Consider the following 19,187-nt stretch of genomic DNA (forward strand, 5'->3'; position numbering starts at 1 on the left):
CGCCAGGCCGCGCTGCCTGGACCGCTGCTCTGCCATGGCTGGGGGCCGTGGGGCCCCCGGGCGCGGCCGCGACGAGCCGCCGGAGAGCTACCCGCAGCGGCAGGACCACGAGCTACAGGCGCTGGAGGCCATCTACGGTGCTGACTTCCAGGACCTGCGGCCGGACGCGTGCGGACGGGTAGGAACGTGGCTTGTCCGGCCCGGCTGGCGCGCCCTGGCCCGGCCTCCCCAGGCCCAGGGCCCGAGCCGAGACGCTTCCTGATTGGGTGACCCTTTAGGATCTTACAGCCCTTCCATCCCCCCAGGTTCCGCCTACGCTTACTTTTTGTTCTTGCACCCGCAACCACCCGGCCACGTCCCCGGAACCGCCACCAGGGCCGAGTTCTCGTACATCCTTTCCCTACCCAAGTCGGCTCTTCTTTCTTACCTGGTGCTGCTTCTTATCCCCACTGACACACACCGTCCAGTCCTCCCCTGTTTTTCCTGGAAGCCCTTGAGGACGACACCACAGCACATTCATATTGGATCCATTGCAACTTATTCTGGGAACGCTTTGGGGCGCTTGCGCAGACCTTCCTGATGCCCTCAGGCAGGACCTTGTTCGGGTCTCTTTGGTGTGTTCCAAACTGTAAACCACATAACCCCCTCTGTCCTCCCCAGGCGGCCTCCCTGTGTTTGCCAGTATGGAGGAAGTTTCTCTCGGTACCTTTGTAGGGCGCTTAGCTGAGAGTAGAGAATACATTCATCTTAGCTCTAACAGAGAGGGAGTGTGCTGAGTCTGCGTATTTCTAAACGGTATTTGGTTTAAAAAATATTATTTTCCTTTTTGTCTGGAAGTAAGTTAAGGCACATTATAAGCTGCTGGTACTGGTAGTTTTTTCCCAGCTTTGAAGAGTTGATCTACCAAACTATTATGCCTGAATATTATCATGTAAAAAGTAATATCTTCCTTCATGGAGCCGTGGTGGTGCAGTGGTTAAGAGTTACGATTGCTAATCGAAAGGTTGGCAGTTCAAATCCACCAGCCGGTCCTTGGAAACCCTAGGGGGCAGTTCTGTCTTGTCCTATTATAGGGTCGCTATGAGTCGGAATCAAAGGCAACGGATTTGTTTTTTTGGTTTACCTTCCTTCATCTGCCTTTAATTCTATCATTCCATAGTATCTGCCTCATCTACACATCCAGGGTTTCCTCAAAAATAGGATCTTCTGGACCTGTCAGGGCAAAACATTCTCCTCAGCCGGTGTGGTTCTTCTTTCATTCATTAAATATTTATTGTTCTGGGCAATGGGAATGTAACAGCGGTCAAGAGAAACGCAAACCCCTGCCCCCAGGGAGCTTCCTTTTCTAGTGCTTAATTTCAAGAGTTACTTTTGACCTGAAATTGCACAATAATGCAAATATTCCCCGTGCATCTGCTTATAATAAAATAATAATGTAACTTTCTGGTGATCTGTCAACTTCTCTGTTCCAAAAGATTATTGAGAATCAGGAAGTAGCCATTAAGGAGCCAGCCGAAACAAGTGTCACAGAGTATACACCCATACTTAATGCCAAGCCCCTCAGACTTTGTTCAGAGCCACTTTATTTATTTTACACACGCTTAATTGTCTGGTTCTAAGGCTACAGGAAAATGGAAAGGAAAAAGGAGCTACTGAAGGTAGGGATACTGACATCTTGAGATTGTTTAGAGCTGGTGGCGTTTGTAACAATTGTTGAAAAAAACAATTATAGGCGGCAGAAGAATTCAGTTAGCTGTCTGTGGGGTGAGGTGCACAGGGCAGATGACCCCAAACACTTTCATTAGGCCCCAAAGACAAATAACACGGTTATGATGATGAACCAGCGTTCAGTCATTCAAGAAGTTACTATCTATCACCTGACATTTGCCACTCTTTAGGAAAGGTTATGCGGGTCCACAATCCCTTATCCAAAGCCCTGCAAGGATTCCCGCTCACATTCATGGGTGCATGTACTGCGCGTTACCTGCCCCTTCCTTCGGTGTCTGGGGCAGTACCCATAACCCAACACGACAAGGAAACACATGAATTTTCAAATATTCACACTGAGCAAGAAAAATAAAGACTACAAATAGCCTTATGTCGGTTCAGGCCAAATTTGCCTCTGATAAACTCAGGTCAGATTTTTAAACTTCTTTTGGGGGAATGTGTTATAATGTAGATTTCGGTTTAGTAGCCCAGATACATTATTTATGAATAACTAAACATTTTGGCGTGTATGCTAAAAATTATCTTACGTATTAGAAATGTGTGGACACCACTGGTTTATAATATGATTTTCTCTATAGTTACAAAGTTATTGTCAACTTCATTGTCTTGGCTAGCTTTCCATTTCAGCAGAGGGTCTGCTCATTTATATTTTGATAGCTGTTGCAGATTTCCCACCAAAAAGCCTGCCCTGTCTCTGGGCCCACCAATAGTATATGAGAATGCGTGTTTTCCCACATTTTCAGTAACATTGCATATGTCAGACTTTTTCATCTTTGCCAGTAGATAGATGAGACATATGTCATTTTAAAGTATGTTTCTTCAGTTATAAATTATGAAGACCATCTTTGGAAGTCATAGATTTTTCTCTTTCTGTGAACCTGTTCATGTTCATGTTCTTTGTCTATTTTTCTACTGTATTGGCTTTTTTCTTATTGATTTGTAAGAGTTATTTATATATTAAGAAAATTAACATTTTGGGTCATATATTGCAAATATTTCTCCCGAATTAACCGTGTGCATTTTGATATTTACGTGATTTATGCATTTTTTATATTTAATATAGTCAAATTGACCTGTTTTCTGTTTTATGGTCCTTGTGGTTTCTTTCTAGAAAAGACTTCCATATTCCAATGTTATTAAAGAAAAGAATCCTCTGAGATTTTCTTTTAATTCTTTCATGCCTTCGTTTTTAAATTTTCTTCAAATACAGGCACTTATGAACGAGATCCGTTCCTAAGCATGTCTTTAAGTCGAATTTGTAGGTAAGTCGAAACAAGTGCATAGAGTTCTTACTCAGCCTTTAGTGCAAGGTGGAGCTCTGGTGCGCAGTGGTTACGCGTTCGTCCGCAAACCAACAGGTCGGCAGTTCCAATCCAGCAGCCACTCCTTGGAAACCCTATGGCACAGTTCTACTCTGTTCTGTAGATCGCTGTGAGCTGGAATCGACTCAACGACGACAGGTTTTGGTTACTACAAGAAAAGGCTGGAAGCCTTTTCAATGATTTAAAAGCTGTGCGAAGAATTTGTGAGTAGGGGTTGGTTCAGTCATTTCAAAGTGCGGGCAAGTTTACATATCATTAAAGGACAAGTGCTAGTTGTCCCTAAGTCCAACTTTTCTGACCTGGGGACTTACTGTAAGTATTGAAATAGCTTTTATTTTTGTAAGTTCTTAGCTCCATCTAAATATGGATCTGTTTCCCCTACCCCCGGTTAACCACTTAGACAAACACGCTTGATTCAATTTTTCAGTCTTTTCTACTACTAATTTGAAATCCCACCTTCACATTATGTGAGACTGCTAGCTTCATGGGATGTGTATTTGTTCACTCCTACATGCTCAGTGCCTAGCATGAAGCTCTCAAAAATTGTTATTGAATGCAATAATTCCCATATTGTTTTAATCTATTTCTTGACTCTCTATTCTATCCCATCACTATTTATTTAAGTACCATTAGGGGCCCTAGTATTTGCAATGAATAAGTCGTTGGTCTTGCAAAATTCTATCATGTGATCTCCGGCATCGTTTCTATCACCAAGACCGCGTCGATCCGTCTTCTTTGTTTCCAGCTCTCACATTCCAATCACCAGTAGTTATCAGTGCATCTCGATGGCGTGTTTGATCAGTTTCAGACTGCAGAACTTGGTAAAAATCTTCAATTTCCTCATCTTTGGCCTTAGTGGTTGGTGCATAAGTTTGAATAATAGTCCTATTAACTGGTCTTCTTTGTGGGCGTATGGATATTATGCTATCATTGACAGCGTTGTACTTCAGGATAAATCTTGAAATGGTCTTTTTGACCATGAATGCGACGCCATTCAGTTCAATTGTCATTCCCAGCAGAGTAGACCATATAATTGTCTGGTTCAGAATGGCCAATACCAGTCCATTTCAGCTCACTAATGCCTAGGATACCGATCTTTATGTGTTCCATTTCATTTTTGACAACTTCCAATTTTCCTAGATTCATACTTTGTACATTCTACATTTCAATTATTAATGGATGTTTGCAGCTGTTTCTTCTCATTTTGAGTCGTGCCACATCAGCAAATGAACGTCCCGAAAGCTTGATCCATCTGTGTTATCAAGGTCAACTACTTTGAGGAGACAGCTCCTCCCCAGTTATATTTTGAGTGCCTTCCAACCTGAGGGGCTCATCTTCCGGCGTTATAGCACACAATGTTCTACTGCTATTCATAAAGTTTTCACTGGCTAATTGTTTCAGAAGTAGACCCCCCAGGCCCTTCTTCCTAGTCTGGAAGCTCTGCTGAAATCTTTCCAGCAGGGGTGGCCCTGCCGGTATTTGAAATACCAGTGGCATAGCTTCCAGCATCATAGCCACATGCCAGCCACCACAGTACAGCAAACTGACAGATGCATAATGGTTTTCAACAACACAAATGGTGACTGTACACGTGGACCTCACCAGATGGAAAACACAGGAATCGAACTGACTACGTCTGTGGAAGGAGATGATAGCAAAACTCAATATCATCAGTCAGAACAAGGCCAGGGGCAGCTATGGAACAATCATTTGCTCATACGCAAGTTCAAGTTCAAGCTGAAGAAAATGAAAACAAGTCCGTGAGAGTCAAAATACAACCTTGAATATATCCCACCTGAATTTGGAGACGATCTCAAGAATAGATTTGACGCGTTGAACACTAATAACCAAAGACCAGATGACTTGTGGGACGACATCAAGAACATCATACGTGAAGAAAGCAAAAGGTCGTTAAAAAGAGAGAAAAGAAAGAAAACACCAAAATGGATGTCAGAGGAGACTCTGAAAGTTTCTCTTGAATATCGAGCAGCTAAAGCAAATAGAAGAAATGACAAAGTAAAGAGCTGAACAGAAGATTTCAAAGGGCTGCTTGAGAAGACAAAGTAAGGCATTATAATGAAATGTGCAAAGACCTGGAGTTAGAAAACCAAAAGGGAAGTACCCAAAACCAAATCCATTGCTGTCAAGTTGATTCTGACTCATAGTAACCCTCTAAGAGCAGAACTGTCCCAGAGAGTTTCCAAGGAGCAGCTGGTGGATTCAAACTGCTGACCTTTTGGTTATCAGCTGAATGCTTAACCACTGTGCCACCAGGGCCCCAAGGGAAGTACCTGCTTGACATTTCTCAAGCTGAAAGAACTGAAGAAAAATTCAAGCCTCGAGTCGCAATATTGAAGGGGAAAATACTGAAATGATGCAAGAAGCATCAAAAGAAGATGGAGGGAATACACAGATCACTGTACCAAAAAGAATTAGTTGACCTTCAACCATTTCAGGAGGTAGCGTATGATCAAGAACTGATGGTACTGAAGGAAGAAGTCCAAGCTGCTCTGAAGGCATTGGCTAAAAACAAGGCTTCAGGAATTGACAGAATACCAATTGAGATGTTTCAACAGATATATGCAACACTGGAGGTGTTCATTCGTCTATGCCAGGAAATTTGGAAGACAGCTACCGGGCCGACCGACTGGAAGAGATCCATATCTGTGCCCATTCCAAAGAAAGGTGATAAAACAGAATATGCATATTATCAAACAATGTCATTAATATCACATGCAAATAAAATTTTGCTAAATATAATTCAAAAGCGGTTGCAGCAGTACATCGACAGGGAGCTACCAGAAATTCAAGCCAGATTCAGAGGAAGACGTGGAACAAGGGATATCATTGCTGATGTCAGATGGAGCTTGGCTGATATGCGAAGACATTTGACTGTGTGGATCATATCCACATATCCTCCAACTGTGTATAACTTTGGGAAGAATGAGAATTCCAGAACACTTAGTTGTGCTTATGAGGAACCTGTATAAGAGGCAGTTGTTGGAACAGGACAAGGGGATATAGTGTGATTTAAAATCAGGAAAGGTGTGCGTCAGGGTTGGTATCCTTTCACCATACTTATTCAATCTGTATGCTGTTCAGATAATCCGAGAAGCTGGACTGTATGAAGAAGAACGGGGCAGCAGGATTGGAGGAAGACTCATTAACAGCCTGTGTTATGCAGATGACACAGCCTTGCTTGCTGAAAGTGAGGACTTGAAGCACTTATTGTTGAAGATCAAAGACTACAGCCTTTGTTATGGATTACACCTCAACATAAAGAAAACAAAAATTCTCACAACTGTACCAGTAAGCAACATCATGATAAACGGAGAAAAGATTGAAGTTGTCAAGAATTTCATTTTACCACAGTCAACACTCATGGAAGCAGCAGTCAAGAAATCAGACAATGCGTTGCATTGGGCAAATCTGCTGCAAAAGACCTTTTTAAAGTGTTAAAAAGCAAAGATGTCACCTTGAAGATTAAGGTGCACCTGACCCAAGCGATGGTGTTTTCAGTCGCCTCATATGCATGCGAAAGCTCGACAATGAATAAGGAAGACTGAAGAATAACTGATGCCTTTGAATTATGGTGTTGGCAAAGAATATTGAATATACCACAGACTGCCAGAAGAATGAACAAAACTGTCTTGGAAGAAGTACAGCCAGAGTGCTCCGTGGAAGCAAGGATGGGGAGACTACGTCTCACATACTTTGGCCGTGTTATCAGGAGGGATCAGTCCCTGGAGAAGGACATCGTGCTTGGTAAAGTAGAGGGTCAGTGAAAAAGAGGAAGACCCTCAACAAGATGGATTGACACAGTGTCTGTAACAATGGGCTCAAGCATAACAACGATAGTGAGGATGGTGCAGGACTGGGCAGTGTTTCCTTCTGTCGTACACAAGGTCACTATGAGTCAGAACGGACTTGATGGCACCTAACAACAAGTTTTACATGAGTTTTTCCATATGAACTGTAGAATCGCCTTGCTGGTTAAAAAAAATTCTGCTGGTAATTTTATTGGAAGAACATTACATTTATTTAATTGGGGAAGAATACATATTCTGAATATTTTAATGTGTATTTAAAATGAAGCCGTAGGTTATCAGACTTTAAGGAATCTGGCATTTCTTAATTCCCACCCGCATGTCAAATAGACAGATACAGTACTTGAGAACAGAAGACAAACTTGGTAATTGTACAAGATCGGTTACAGAAAGTATTCATTTTTAGAAAAAGAGATGTGGGGAAAATCAGTAATTAAGGCATTTAACAGAAATCTAGAGAGCTATTATCTAGTTTCCTATTTCTGAGCTTTTACTGTTAGCATGTTTGTGAGCTTTTCCCATCAGCATTTTTATATTTGGCATCTGTCCTAGTTACGAGGGCTGCTATAACAGAAATACCACAAGTAGATGGCCTCAACAAACAGAAATTTATTCTCTCGCAGTCCGGAAGGCTAGAAGTCCAAATTCAGGGCGTCAGCTCCAGGGGAAGGCTTTCTCTCTCTGGTCGTCTCTGGAGGAAGGTCCTTGTCATCAGCCTTCCCCTGTACTAAGAGCTTCTCATGCAGGGACCATGGGTCCAAAGGACGCACATTGCTGGTTCTTCTTGCTTGGCGGTAATGAAGTCCCCCTGTCTCTCTGCTGGTTTCTCTCTTTTATATCTCAAAAGAGATTGATTTAAAACACAACCTAATCTTGTAGATTGAGTCCTGCCTCATTAACATAATTGCCACTAACCCCACCTCATTAACATCATAGAGAGAGGATTTACGACACATAGGAAAATCACATCAGATGACAAGATGGTGCACAATTACACAATACTGGGAATCGTAGCCTAGCCAAGTTGACACATATTTCTAGGGGACACAGTTCAATCCATGACAGCATCTTCCCAGTCTTAAGAAAACCAAAGGCCTGCCCACATGATCTATCTTGCACACGTTCCTTTGTTTCTAGCTTGTTTCTATTTTCACGCAGTCTAGAAATAAAGATTAGTTTCTTCCCCATGTTACAGAACATGGGGAGGTCTGAAGCAGGGGAGAAATAAGAGACCGTGATGAGCAAACTCTTGGCATCAGAATTCAAGGAGGATATGGTTAGTAGAATCTTGGGTAACAATTCTAGACCCAATACCTGGCAAGGGGTTTTCACTGTGTGACATTTTCAATTAATTTCCCAGATCTCATCCCCACTCTGCTGCTTGTCTTGTATACCAGAGTTTAATCATGGGGCTTAATTGTTGACCCCATAGGCTTCAGCCTTTGAGCTTGAAACCAGGGAATTTGCAGCTGTGTGAAATGGCTGATTAAAATTCTCCGTTTTTACTAGTTTTGCCCTTTATTCCAGAACTTTTAACAGAAATAGGCACATGCTTAAAAGTTTATTATTTTGTTGGGGCAAGTGGTAGGATGTGTCTGAGAAAAGCCCCGGGGATTTCTGACAGCATTGCTTCCAACAGCTCCCCCGGGAGGTGTGCGGTGCACTCAGAGGAGGGTCCCCAGGGGCGGCGTTCCTTGTCCTATGGGGTAGTTTAAGACCCTTGACTGTTGCTCTTTCTTGAGGAGCTGATGCGTTTTTTTTTTTTTTTGAATGAGCTGCAAAGAGCATTACTTCTATGTTTTAGGGCTGAGTTTATATCACTCTGTTGCTTCTACATGCTGGAGGATTTGTTTGGCTATTTTATACCATTTCTGGAGAGTATCCCCCTTCATGATCTTATTAAGATGCAAATTTCATTCATATCTTACTGTAGCAGTTTACGGCCTTCTCTCCATTACTGCTTGTTAGTTTCACTTGGATTTTCAGTTTTCAAAACAAATACTCTTTTCCTCATGCATGATTCCAAATAGTTTGTAGCTGATACACTTTGCATTGTGTTTTCTTCCCCTTCGGTGCACTCAAAAATTTTTTGGTTACCCCTTACTTTGTGTTTGTTTGCCTGCAGATATTCCAAGAATTCATTATTGCTTGTGCAGGTTAAGTGAAAGAGATTATCAACCACAAATTCTAATGACCCTTGTCTTCTAAATGCATGAAGGAGGCCCTACCCCACTCCACATCCGCTGTATTTGGGTGGTTATACTGTTTTTGATCAAGTCCTGTTCAGCTCCAGGAATCCTTGAACAGCCTAATATGAGGGAATGCTTGGTATCCTAAACATAACTTGCGTAAAGCCTCTTTACATGTTGGTGAACCTCTCAGTTTGCTTTAGAAAAGCCTGGCAAATGGTCTGCTTTTATTTCTGAGGACACTATTCCTTGAATGTCTGTCTTTTTTTTTTTTTTTTTTTAGTGAGCCTGTATTGGCTAAGATTAAGTTTGACTGCATGTGATAGAAAACTTAAAATAAGTACAAAGTTTTTTTTCTTTCATGTAAAAATCTGGAATTTGGACTTACATCTTGCTGTTTCACTATCCTTAATGTGCCCCTCATGGTCCAAAACAGCTGTCTCAGCTCCAGCCATCACATAAGCTTTCTAGCCAGCTGGAAGGAGAAAGGGACAAAGAGGTTATATCCTTTCCCTTTAAGGTCATTTCCTGGAAGTTGCATTTGATTTTTCTTCATACATCATATTGGCCAGAAATTAATCCAGTGGCATGACCACAATCCAATGCTCATCTGCAGATGAGTCTGGGAAATGTATCCATCCAAAAAATCAGGGGTTCTATTGCTAAGAAGGAAACCCTGGTGGCTTAGTGGTTAAGAGTTCGGCTGCTAACCAAAAGGTCAGCAGTTCAAATCCACCAGGCACTCGTTGGAAACTCTATGGGGCAGTTCTCCTCCGTCCTGTAGGGTCACTATGGGTCAGAATTGACTCATTGGCGATAGGTCTGGTTTTAGTTTTTTGTAGAAGACTTTTCGTTTATCCCTAGCCGCTCTTAAAATTCTCTGTTTATCTTTGGTTTTGGCAAGTTTGATTATAATATGTCATGGTGACTTTCTTTTGTGATCTACCTTATGTGGGGTTCGATGAGCATCTTGGATAGATATCTTGTCATCTTCCACGATATCAGGGAAGTTTTCTGGCAATAAATCTTCAACAATTCTCTCTGTATTTTCTGTTATCCCCCCCGTTCTGTACTCCAATCACTCGTAGGTTATTCCTCTTGATAGAGTCACACATAATTCATAAGGTTTCTTCATTTTTTAAAATCCTTTTATCTGATTTTTCCTTAAATAAGTTGGTGTCAAGTGCTTTATCTTCAATCTCACTAATTCTGCCTTCCATTGCCTCAGTTCTGCTTTCTACTGAGTTGTCTAATTCTGACATTTTATTGTTAATCTTCTGGATTTCTGATTGCTGTCTCTCTATGGATTCTTGCAGCCCATTAAATGTGTCATTACTCTCTTCTCTAATCTTTTTAATTTCCTCTGTTGAGTGTTCTGCGTTTTGCTTAATTTCCTTGCTAATTTCTTGAAGAATTCTGTATATTAATCTTTTGTATTCTGCCTCTGGTAATTCCAAGAAATTTTCCTCCTCTGGAAAATTTTTAGATTCTTTATTTTGGAAGCTTGCTGAAGCCATCATGGATTGCCTTATTATGTGATTTGATACTGACTGTTGTCTCCGAGCCATCAATAAGTTATTATATTTATTTCTTTTATGTTTCCTTACTGTGTCCTAGCTTCTTGTTTTGTTTTGATATGCCGAAGTGGGCTGCTTCTATGAGCTAGTTTGATTATTGGCACCTTTGAAGCTCTAATGTCCTGTCACCAGGTGGTTAGATCTGTTAACTAGGTATGTGAGCTCAGGAGTCCGCTCACTCCTCCTGTATGGATTCAGCTCAGGTGCCCAGGTAGAGAGCCACCAAGTGTGTGGTGTAGGCTCTCACTTACAGTCCTAGACAGGCATGGGTGATTGGTGTAGGCACAGGCACCTGGATGCAGCAGGGGGACACACTCTGAGCAAGGCAGGGGACTGATAGCCGCCCCTGAGTGTCCAGAAGGAAGGCGTGTCCCTATTCCCTAGAGCGTGCGTGGGTAGGTTTTACAGCTGGACTGTGGGCACCCAATGCTATTGGCTGTAAGGACTAGGGGGCACCTTTTTTTTTTTTTTTAATATTTTATTGTACTTCAGGTGAAGGCTTACAGAACAAATAGTTTCTCATGAAACAGTAGTACACATGTTGTTTTATGACATTGGTTAACACCCCACAACATATTAACCCTCTAAATTCTCAGCCTTTTTTTTTTTTTGGTGAAAATACACATAGCCAAAGACACAGCGTTTCAAAAATTTCTACATACACAGTTCAGTGACATTGAATACGCTCTTCCAGTTGTGCTGTTATTCTCACTTAAGATGAAGGCTTACAGAACAAAATAGTTTGTCATTTAACTGTTACTACAAATGTTGCCCTATGACAATGGTTAACAATCTCACAACACATCAACAATATCCTTACTCAACCTTGGGTTCCCTATCACCAGCTTCCTTGTCCCCTTCTGCCTTCTGGCCCTTGTCACTGGACTCCTGTACCTCGTTAGTCTCATTTGGTTTTACGGGGCTGTCCGCTCCCAGGCTGAACAGTGAACGTCAGAGGTAACTTCACCACTAAGCTGAAAGGGTGTCTGGGGACCATACTCTCAAGGTTTCTCCAGTCTCCTTTAGGCCAGTAAATCTGTTCTGTTTTTTTGTGAGTTAGAATTATGCTCTACATCCTTCTCGAGCTCTGTCCAAAACCCTCTGTTGTGATCCTGGTCAGAGCAGTCAGTGGTGGTAGCCGGGCACCATCTAGCTGTACTGGACTCAGTCTGGTGGAGGCCTTGGTAGCTGTGGACAGTTAGTCCTTTGGACTAATCTTTTCCTTGTATCCTGTTCTCTTCATTGTCCCTTGCTTACGGGGCACCTTTTATTCTTGGGCCCCTATCGCAGGTGGCTAGGTGGTGTGGGTGAAGCCACCAGTCTTCAGGCCCCTGATATGTGGGTAGGTGAGGACCTTGCTTAATGGGCAGAGCAGTGTCAAATGTAAAGAACCTGCCACTTCACAGCTGAAACAGTTGAAGTTAGACTTCAGGTATATACCCTGTTGTACTGTAGTAATGAGGGCCTATGCTGTTGAGATGGGCCCACACAAGTCTATGCAGGGGGAAAGGCACTCAAAGTCCATGGATCCCTTATGCCTTGGCAAAGGAGCTGTGCCTGCCCTGAGTTCCTGGCTTAGGGGAGCTGGCAGTTTATTTTTTCCCCATTTGTTAATTTGTTCACTCTCCAAGGCCAGGAGAATGGCTCTGGGCATGTGACGGATCCTACTTCCAGCCCAGGGGACTCGGCAATTGCTGAAGCTGGTGAGGGACCCAGTGCAGAGCAGGGAGCGGGGAGGTAAATGGGGGAGAGGTTTTTCCCTAAGGGGGGTGTTTTTGATCCACACGGTAGGCCGTAAGCAAGTACTTATCTTTTGTGGAGGGCTGCTTCTCACTGGTTCTGGGTGGCTGTGTAGACTCTCAGCGGCTGGGTCTCCCCCAGTGCAGAAAACGCACCTCCCAAGCACCGCTGCTCGCCTCCCTCACCGCTCACCCCCAAGCTGATCAGGCCTGAAGGGCTCAGGCTCTCGCCGGGTCAGGTCTGGCAACTCCTCCCTGCTTCTGAACCGTCTCTCCCTCCCCCTGCCACTCAGTCCAGTTCCTCATCTTTGCCTTAGATGTTCAGGGCTGCCAGATTGTCATATATAATTGATTCATTTGTTTTCTTCGCGTCTTTGTTGTAAGAGGGTCCACCAGAAGCGTCTGACTACTCCGCCGTCTTGGTCCTGCCTCCTGGTTTTAGTTTTTTGATTGCTAAGAAATAAGTTGGAGAATAGATATTGGAGAACAATTAATGCTGTCTGCTAAGAAATCCTCCAAGCTCTGTGCCCTATGGAGAGGAGTATTATGCAGGTCCAGTTAAAACTATCAGCCAAAGAAAAGGGTCTTTAAAGTAGCCAGGCAGCCTGGTAACTTCAGTGTCCTGGTGTTCTTACTTTGGGATTGGCCTCACTTGGTACTTGGATCTGGACAAGTTGTTGGGCTTGTGTCCAACCATATATCATTCCTCGGTGCCATGGGTCTGTTGCTTCCAAGCCACCACCACTAGATTCGTGTGCCTCCTAAAGCTGGCATTTTTATGCACATAGGAGTCTCTTCGCTTTGCACCAAAACTCTTTCCTCCTAAAAGTTTGTTTTGGCACTGCTTGGACTCACTGCCGTTATCACTGCTGTCCTGCTAGTGTTGCTCTGCTGCAGAAGTTACTGGAACATTACACCAGCCCAGGAGTATTCTCACCATCGTAGCTGTTCTCATTTAGGTCCCTCTAGAGATAGCCCCTATGTTCTACGTGGAAGTCCTCCCCACCAGGGGAATGTGGTTCCGGGGGCTGGCTGAGAGAGCTGAGCACTTGAAGGTCTCCTTCCCTGGACTCAGTCTGCTTTGTTAAGCATTCCCTTTAGTAAACAATGGGGAGCCCTGGTGGCGCAGTGGCTTAAGAGCTCGGCTGCTAACCAAAAGGCTGGCAGTTCGAATCCACCAGCCGCTCCTTGGAAACCCTATGGGGCAATTCTCCTCTGTCCTATAGGGTCATTATGAGTCAGAATCAACTAGACAGCAACTTTTTTTTTTTTTCTTAGTAAAGAATGTCTTCAAAATGTGTAGTCCCCAGGAGGCCGCTGTTCCCTGAAGCTTGTTTTCAGTGACTGGGCACTATAGTCATGGCCTCCCCATACTGTTTCCCAAGAAGACTAGTTCCGTTCAGGTATATACTTCACCTCCTACTTACGGACGAAAGAGAGTGTTACACTGGGTTTGTCACCTTGCATAGGCAGAGATAACTCACCTCATGCGGCCATATGTTATCTGTGTGCTGCAAGTTCATTTCTGTGCTGGGCCCAGGAAAGGCTATCCTCTGGTTTCTTGCATTGATAGTTTTCACTTGTACCGATTGCTGATAATCATAATTCTACTTATATTCACATGCTTCCTGCTCCTTCCAATTATAGAAAACCCAGCTGCTGTTGAGTCGATTCTGACTCATGGCGACCTCGAGTGCGTCAGAGTAGCATTATACTCCATAGGGTTTCCAACAGCTGATTTTTTGGAAGTAGATTGCCAGGCCTTTCTTCCGAGGTACCAGTTATAGAGAGCTGTTCTAATTTTGTGACAAAACCAGAAGATCTGCCATTACTGCCAGGTGGAGTGCTTACGTTTTAACATCTTGACTTAGCTCTTTTACACTGGGCCTGTTGGGTCTTGAATATCTGATTTTAAGAAGGCCATCTGTATGGCATTCCCTCTGTTTTCTTACCTCCTTATTTCTTTTGCCGCTTTTAGGCTGTGTCAGTCAACATGGACTTAGAGCATCCTTCCCATTTGTTGTTATGAAATAAAGTTTTCACTGGTCAACAGCAAGATGAGAAAACTAAAGGCAGAATAATATGTGAGTGAAGATGTGTTAGTATAAGATAAATGGACCCTTCCTAAAATAAGAAGGCACTTTATTCTGAGATTATGTCTGCCCTTCTGTTTTTGGTATTAAAATATCCTGTATCTTGTAATTTATACAGTAAAAGGGAGGTGGGCTAAAATACATATACGTATGTATATATGTACATTTCTTTTCTTGATAACATTAAAGTTGTTGATTGTAAGTATCTCCAAATTTTGTGGCCTGTGAAATAAAAAAACCTGCAGAAATTTGATCTGGTAGAGAAAGCACTGGTAAAATTTTGTCTTTATCTAATTAGCCTTTCTCTCAGTTTTTATCTCTCATATATGGAGATATATAACCTCCCAACTTCACTGGATTGTTGTCAGGAAATGAATAACAATAACAGGCAAAGGCTGGCTGACGAGATTTACTCCAGAATAATCCGAGGTGGTGGTTGGGGGCAGGAGCAGCATATAGAGAAACAAGATTGGTCATAAATGGATAATTGTTGAAACTGGGTGATGGATATATGAGTTCATTATACTGTTATTTCTGGTTTTGTTTAGATAAACAAGATTGGTCATAAATTGAAAATTGTTGAAACTGGATGATGGATATATGAGTTCGTTATACTGTTATTTCTTGTTTTGTTTGAAAATTTCCATAATAAAAAGTTTTTTTAAAAAAGTGGCTATTTAAGGAGACCATCAAGGCAATAAATTTTCATCTTTTTCTTAGCAACTAAATATTCAAGCAGTCCTAGCAACTGTCTTAGTTATCTAGTGCTACTATAACAGAATTACCACAAGTGGATGGCTTTAACAAACAGAAATTTATTCTCTCACAGTTTAGGAGGCTAGAAACCTGAATTCAGAGTGCTGGCTCTGGGGGAAGGCTCTCTCTCTCTGTCAGCTCTGGAGGAAAGTCCTTGTCTCCTTTCAACTCCTGTGGGCCCAGTGTTTCTTGGATATCTACATATGTTTCGGTGTCAGGCTTTCCCTGGGTCTAGGATCCTCTCACTACAGGGATCCTGGGTCCAAAGGATCTGCTCCCGGCTCTTCTTTCTTGGTAGTAGTCAGGTCCCCCCGCTGCTCGCTTTTCTCTTTTATATCTCAGAAGAGATCGACTCAAGATAGAGCCTGATGCTGTGAATTGTGTCCTGCCTCATTAACATAACTGCCTCTAATCCTGCCTCGTTAACATCATAGGTGAGGATGGAAAACACATAGGATAATTACATCAGATCACAAAATGGAGGACAGCCACACAATACTGGGAATCACGGCCTAGCCAAGTTGACACGCATTTTAGGGGGACACAGTTCAATCCATAACAGCAACTAAATGCTTTGTATCTAATATATAAAGCAGATAAAAGCTGGGCTGCTCAGGTTGAAGAGAGAACAAGAGGCCTGGAGTCCTGTTGGTTTAGTGTTGTCCTCACCCCCTCGAGGCTTCTCCGAGGAAAGCCACCAGCCTCGACATCTGCTTTTTTTCTCCTTTCCTGTCCTCTTAGCAGGACTTTGGGTGGTGCACATGTTTAACGCACTTGGCTGCTAACTGAAAGGTTGGAGGTTTATCCAGAGGCACCTTGGAAGAAAGGCCTAGCGATCTACTTCCAAAAACATCAGCCGTTGTAAGCCTTCTGGAGCACAGTTCTGTTCGACCACAAGTCAGAATCGACTCCAAGGCAACTGGTTTGGGTCCTTGTCTTACTCTGGAAGAAGGGCCCATCCTCCTATCAAAGTCCAGTTCATCTCTCATGCACATCCATCACCATCTGCCCCAGGAAGTGTTCAGCTGCTTCCGATACTAATTTTGTATCTTTCCTGCTCTTCCATAACATTCTTGTCAATATCCTCACGGGCTCTAGTATCTCCCATCTTTAAAAAAAGGGCAAAACACATTCCTCCTTGATTTCACGTCCCTCTTAGTCTGTGGCCCCATTCTGTGTTCCGCCCCCCTCCCCTTAATACTGAAAACCAAACCTTCTTGAAGGAGTTGTCTAGACTTGCCGATTCCACTTCCTCAGCTGATGTTCACTCCTCAACACACTTGAGTTCCCCCCTGGACTCATGTTACCCCGTTACCCCAGCCCGTGGGTGCTTTCTCTCCTTGTCCTGCTCAGCCCTCAGGAGCTACTGTGACAAGACACCTGCTTTATGTCTTCCTCCCTCATGGCCAGCTCTCTTGCTTGGAGTGCCCTGGGGCTCAGTCCTAGCCCCCTTTCTACCTTCTTATTAGGAGATCATATCTAACTCCTCAGCTTAAGTATAGCTTCTACGCCAACAATTCCCAACTTTCTGTCTCCACCTAAAGCTTCTCAGACCTCAAGGCTCACATATCCAACTACTTAGTATTTCCGCTGGGTTGACTCACAGGTATTGCAGGCTCAATATGACCGAAACTGGACTCCTCTGTCTTCCCCCATCTCGAGAACTGCCATCAACACCAAACATTCAAGCCCAAAACCTGAGTCATCCTTGATGCTTTCTTTGTCACTACCCACATCTAATCCATTGGCAAGTCTTGCCGTTTCAACCTCCAGAACATACCTCAAATGCGCCTTCTCTCTGTCTCCTTTGCCATCAACACAGGCTAAATTACAACAGCTTTTGACTTCTGCTCTGTCCCTTCCCCGTTCATTCTTTACTCAGCAGCCAAAGTGATCTTTTGTGTATGTCTGTGTGTGTGAAAAATATATAGAACAAAACATTTTCCAGTTCAGCAAATTTTTACATATGCAACTCAGTGAAACTGATTACATTTATCATGTTGTACTACAATGACTACAGAGTCACCTTTTAAAACATACATCATTAGCATCCCCACCTTAAAATCCTGCCATGACTTTCCACTTAGTATAAAGTCCAAATGTCTTTTTAATTTTTTTATTGTACTTTAGATGAAGGTTTACAGAACAAATAGTTTCCCATTAAACAGTCAGTCACACATATTGTTTTATGACATTGGTTAACAACCCCCGACAGGTCAACACTCTCCCTTCTCGACCTTGGGTTCCCTATTACCAGCTTTCCTGTCCGCTCCTGCCTTCTAGTCCTTGTCCCTGGGCTGGTATGCCCCGTTAGTCTCGTTTTGTTTTATGGGTCTGTCTAATCTTTGGCTGAAGAGTAAACCTCGGGAGTGACTTCATTACTGAGCTAAAAGGGTATCTGGGGGCCATACTCTGGGGGTTTCTCCAGTCTCTGTCAGGCCAGTAAGCCTCGTCCTTTGTTGTGAGTTAGAATTTTGTTCTACATTTTTCTCCACCTCTGTCTGGGACCCTGTATTGTGATCCGTGTCAGAGCAGTCAGTGGTGGTAGCCAGGCACCATCTAGCTGTACTGGACTCAGTCTGGTGGAGGCCGTGGTAGAAGTGGTTCATTAGTCCTTCGGACTAATCTTTCTCTTGTATCTTTAGTTTTCTTCATTCTCCCTTGCTCCTGAAGGGGTGAGACCAGTGGAGTATCTTAGATAGCTGCTCACAGGCTTTTAGGACCCCTGACACTACTCACCAAAGTAGAATGTAGAACATTTTCTCTATAAACTATGTTATGCCGATTGAGCTAGATGTTCCCCGAGACCATGGTCCCCACAGCCCTCAGCCCAGCAATTCGGTCCCTCAGGGAGTTTGGATGTGTCTGTGGAGCTTCCATGACCTTGCCTTGTACGAGTTGTGCTGGCTTCTGCAGTATTATGTACTGTCTTACCCTTCACCTAAGTTATCACTTATTTATTGTCTGCTTAGTGTTCTTCCATCTTCACCCTTCCCCTCCCTGGTAACCATCAAAGATTGTTTCTTTTTGTGTGTAAACCTTTTCGTGAGTTTTTACAGTAATGGTCTCATACAATATTTGTCCTTTTGTGATTAACTTATTTCACTCAGCATAATGTCCTCCAGTTTCATCCATGTTATGAGATGCTTCACAGATTCATCATTGTTCTTTCTCGTTGCATAGTACTCCATTGTGTGTATGTACCGCAGTTTATTTATCCATTCATCTGTTGATGGGCATCTAGGTTGTTTCTGTCTTTTTGCTATTGTGAACAATGCTGCAGTGAACGTGGGTGTGCTTATGTCTATTCATGTGACGTAAAGTCCAAATATCTTACCTGGCTGACGAGGTGCTGTGTAATCTGGCCGTTCCCTAATGCACCTGCCTTACCTGGTCTCCCCCTGGATCCCGATGTTCAGACACACTGGCCTCCTTTTGGTTTTGGAATACACCAATCCCTTACTCACTTTTGATCCTCTTTACTTGCTCTTCCCTTGTCTGGAATGCTCTGTCTCTGGCTTGTCTCAGTTTAAATGCTGCATCCTCAGATAGGTCTTCCTAGAAAACCACATCTAAGTAGGTTCCTTCACACCCACCCCGATCATCCTTTAAGTCATAGCTGCAACACATTTCCTAAACTCACGGTAACATAAGTATTATGTTTGTTTTCACCTGCCGGACCGGAAGTTCTGTGACTGCTGGAGCCATGTCTGTTTCTCTTATTTCTGGGTACTAAGCAGGATGCCTGACACAGAGGGCTCAGAAAGTGTGGGTGACTCCTGGGCGATGGGTGAACAGGTGGATGAAAGGCCCCTTGGACATGGAATGTTTAACCCTCCCCAGGGCCACGTTCATTGAATTGTGCTTTACTAGAGTCCAAAACCAAAAAACCAAACCCATTGCCATCAAATCGATTCCAACTCATAGCAACCTTGTAAGACAGAGTAGAACTGCCC

At 43.2% G+C, this 19,187-nt stretch overlaps 1 protein-coding gene across 3 annotated transcripts in view; it reads left to right on the plus strand.

Annotated features, from left to right (window-relative positions):
• The first annotated feature begins 7 nt into the window (after positions 1 to 7).
• Positions 8 to 19,187, plus strand: part of EIF2AK4 (eukaryotic translation initiation factor 2 alpha kinase 4) — a 117,253-nt gene continuing 98,073 nt past the window's right edge. For 2 of the 3 annotated variants that reach the window (XM_004380617.2, XM_023735121.1), the window contains exon 1: positions 8 to 178. In XM_004380617.2, the coding sequence (XP_004380674.1) occupies positions 35 to 178 (144 nt within the window). In that variant the 5' untranslated portion in view covers positions 8 to 34. The remainder of the gene's footprint in view (positions 179 to 19,187) is intronic. The other variant, XM_023735122.1, reaches the window with a different exon arrangement.

The sequence above is a fragment of the Trichechus manatus genome, unplaced genomic scaffold, assembly GCF_000243295.1.
Source record: "Trichechus manatus latirostris isolate Lorelei unplaced genomic scaffold, TriManLat1.0 scaffold00076, whole genome shotgun sequence".
In the NCBI taxonomy this organism is placed as follows: domain Eukaryota; kingdom Metazoa; phylum Chordata; class Mammalia; order Sirenia; family Trichechidae; genus Trichechus; species Trichechus manatus.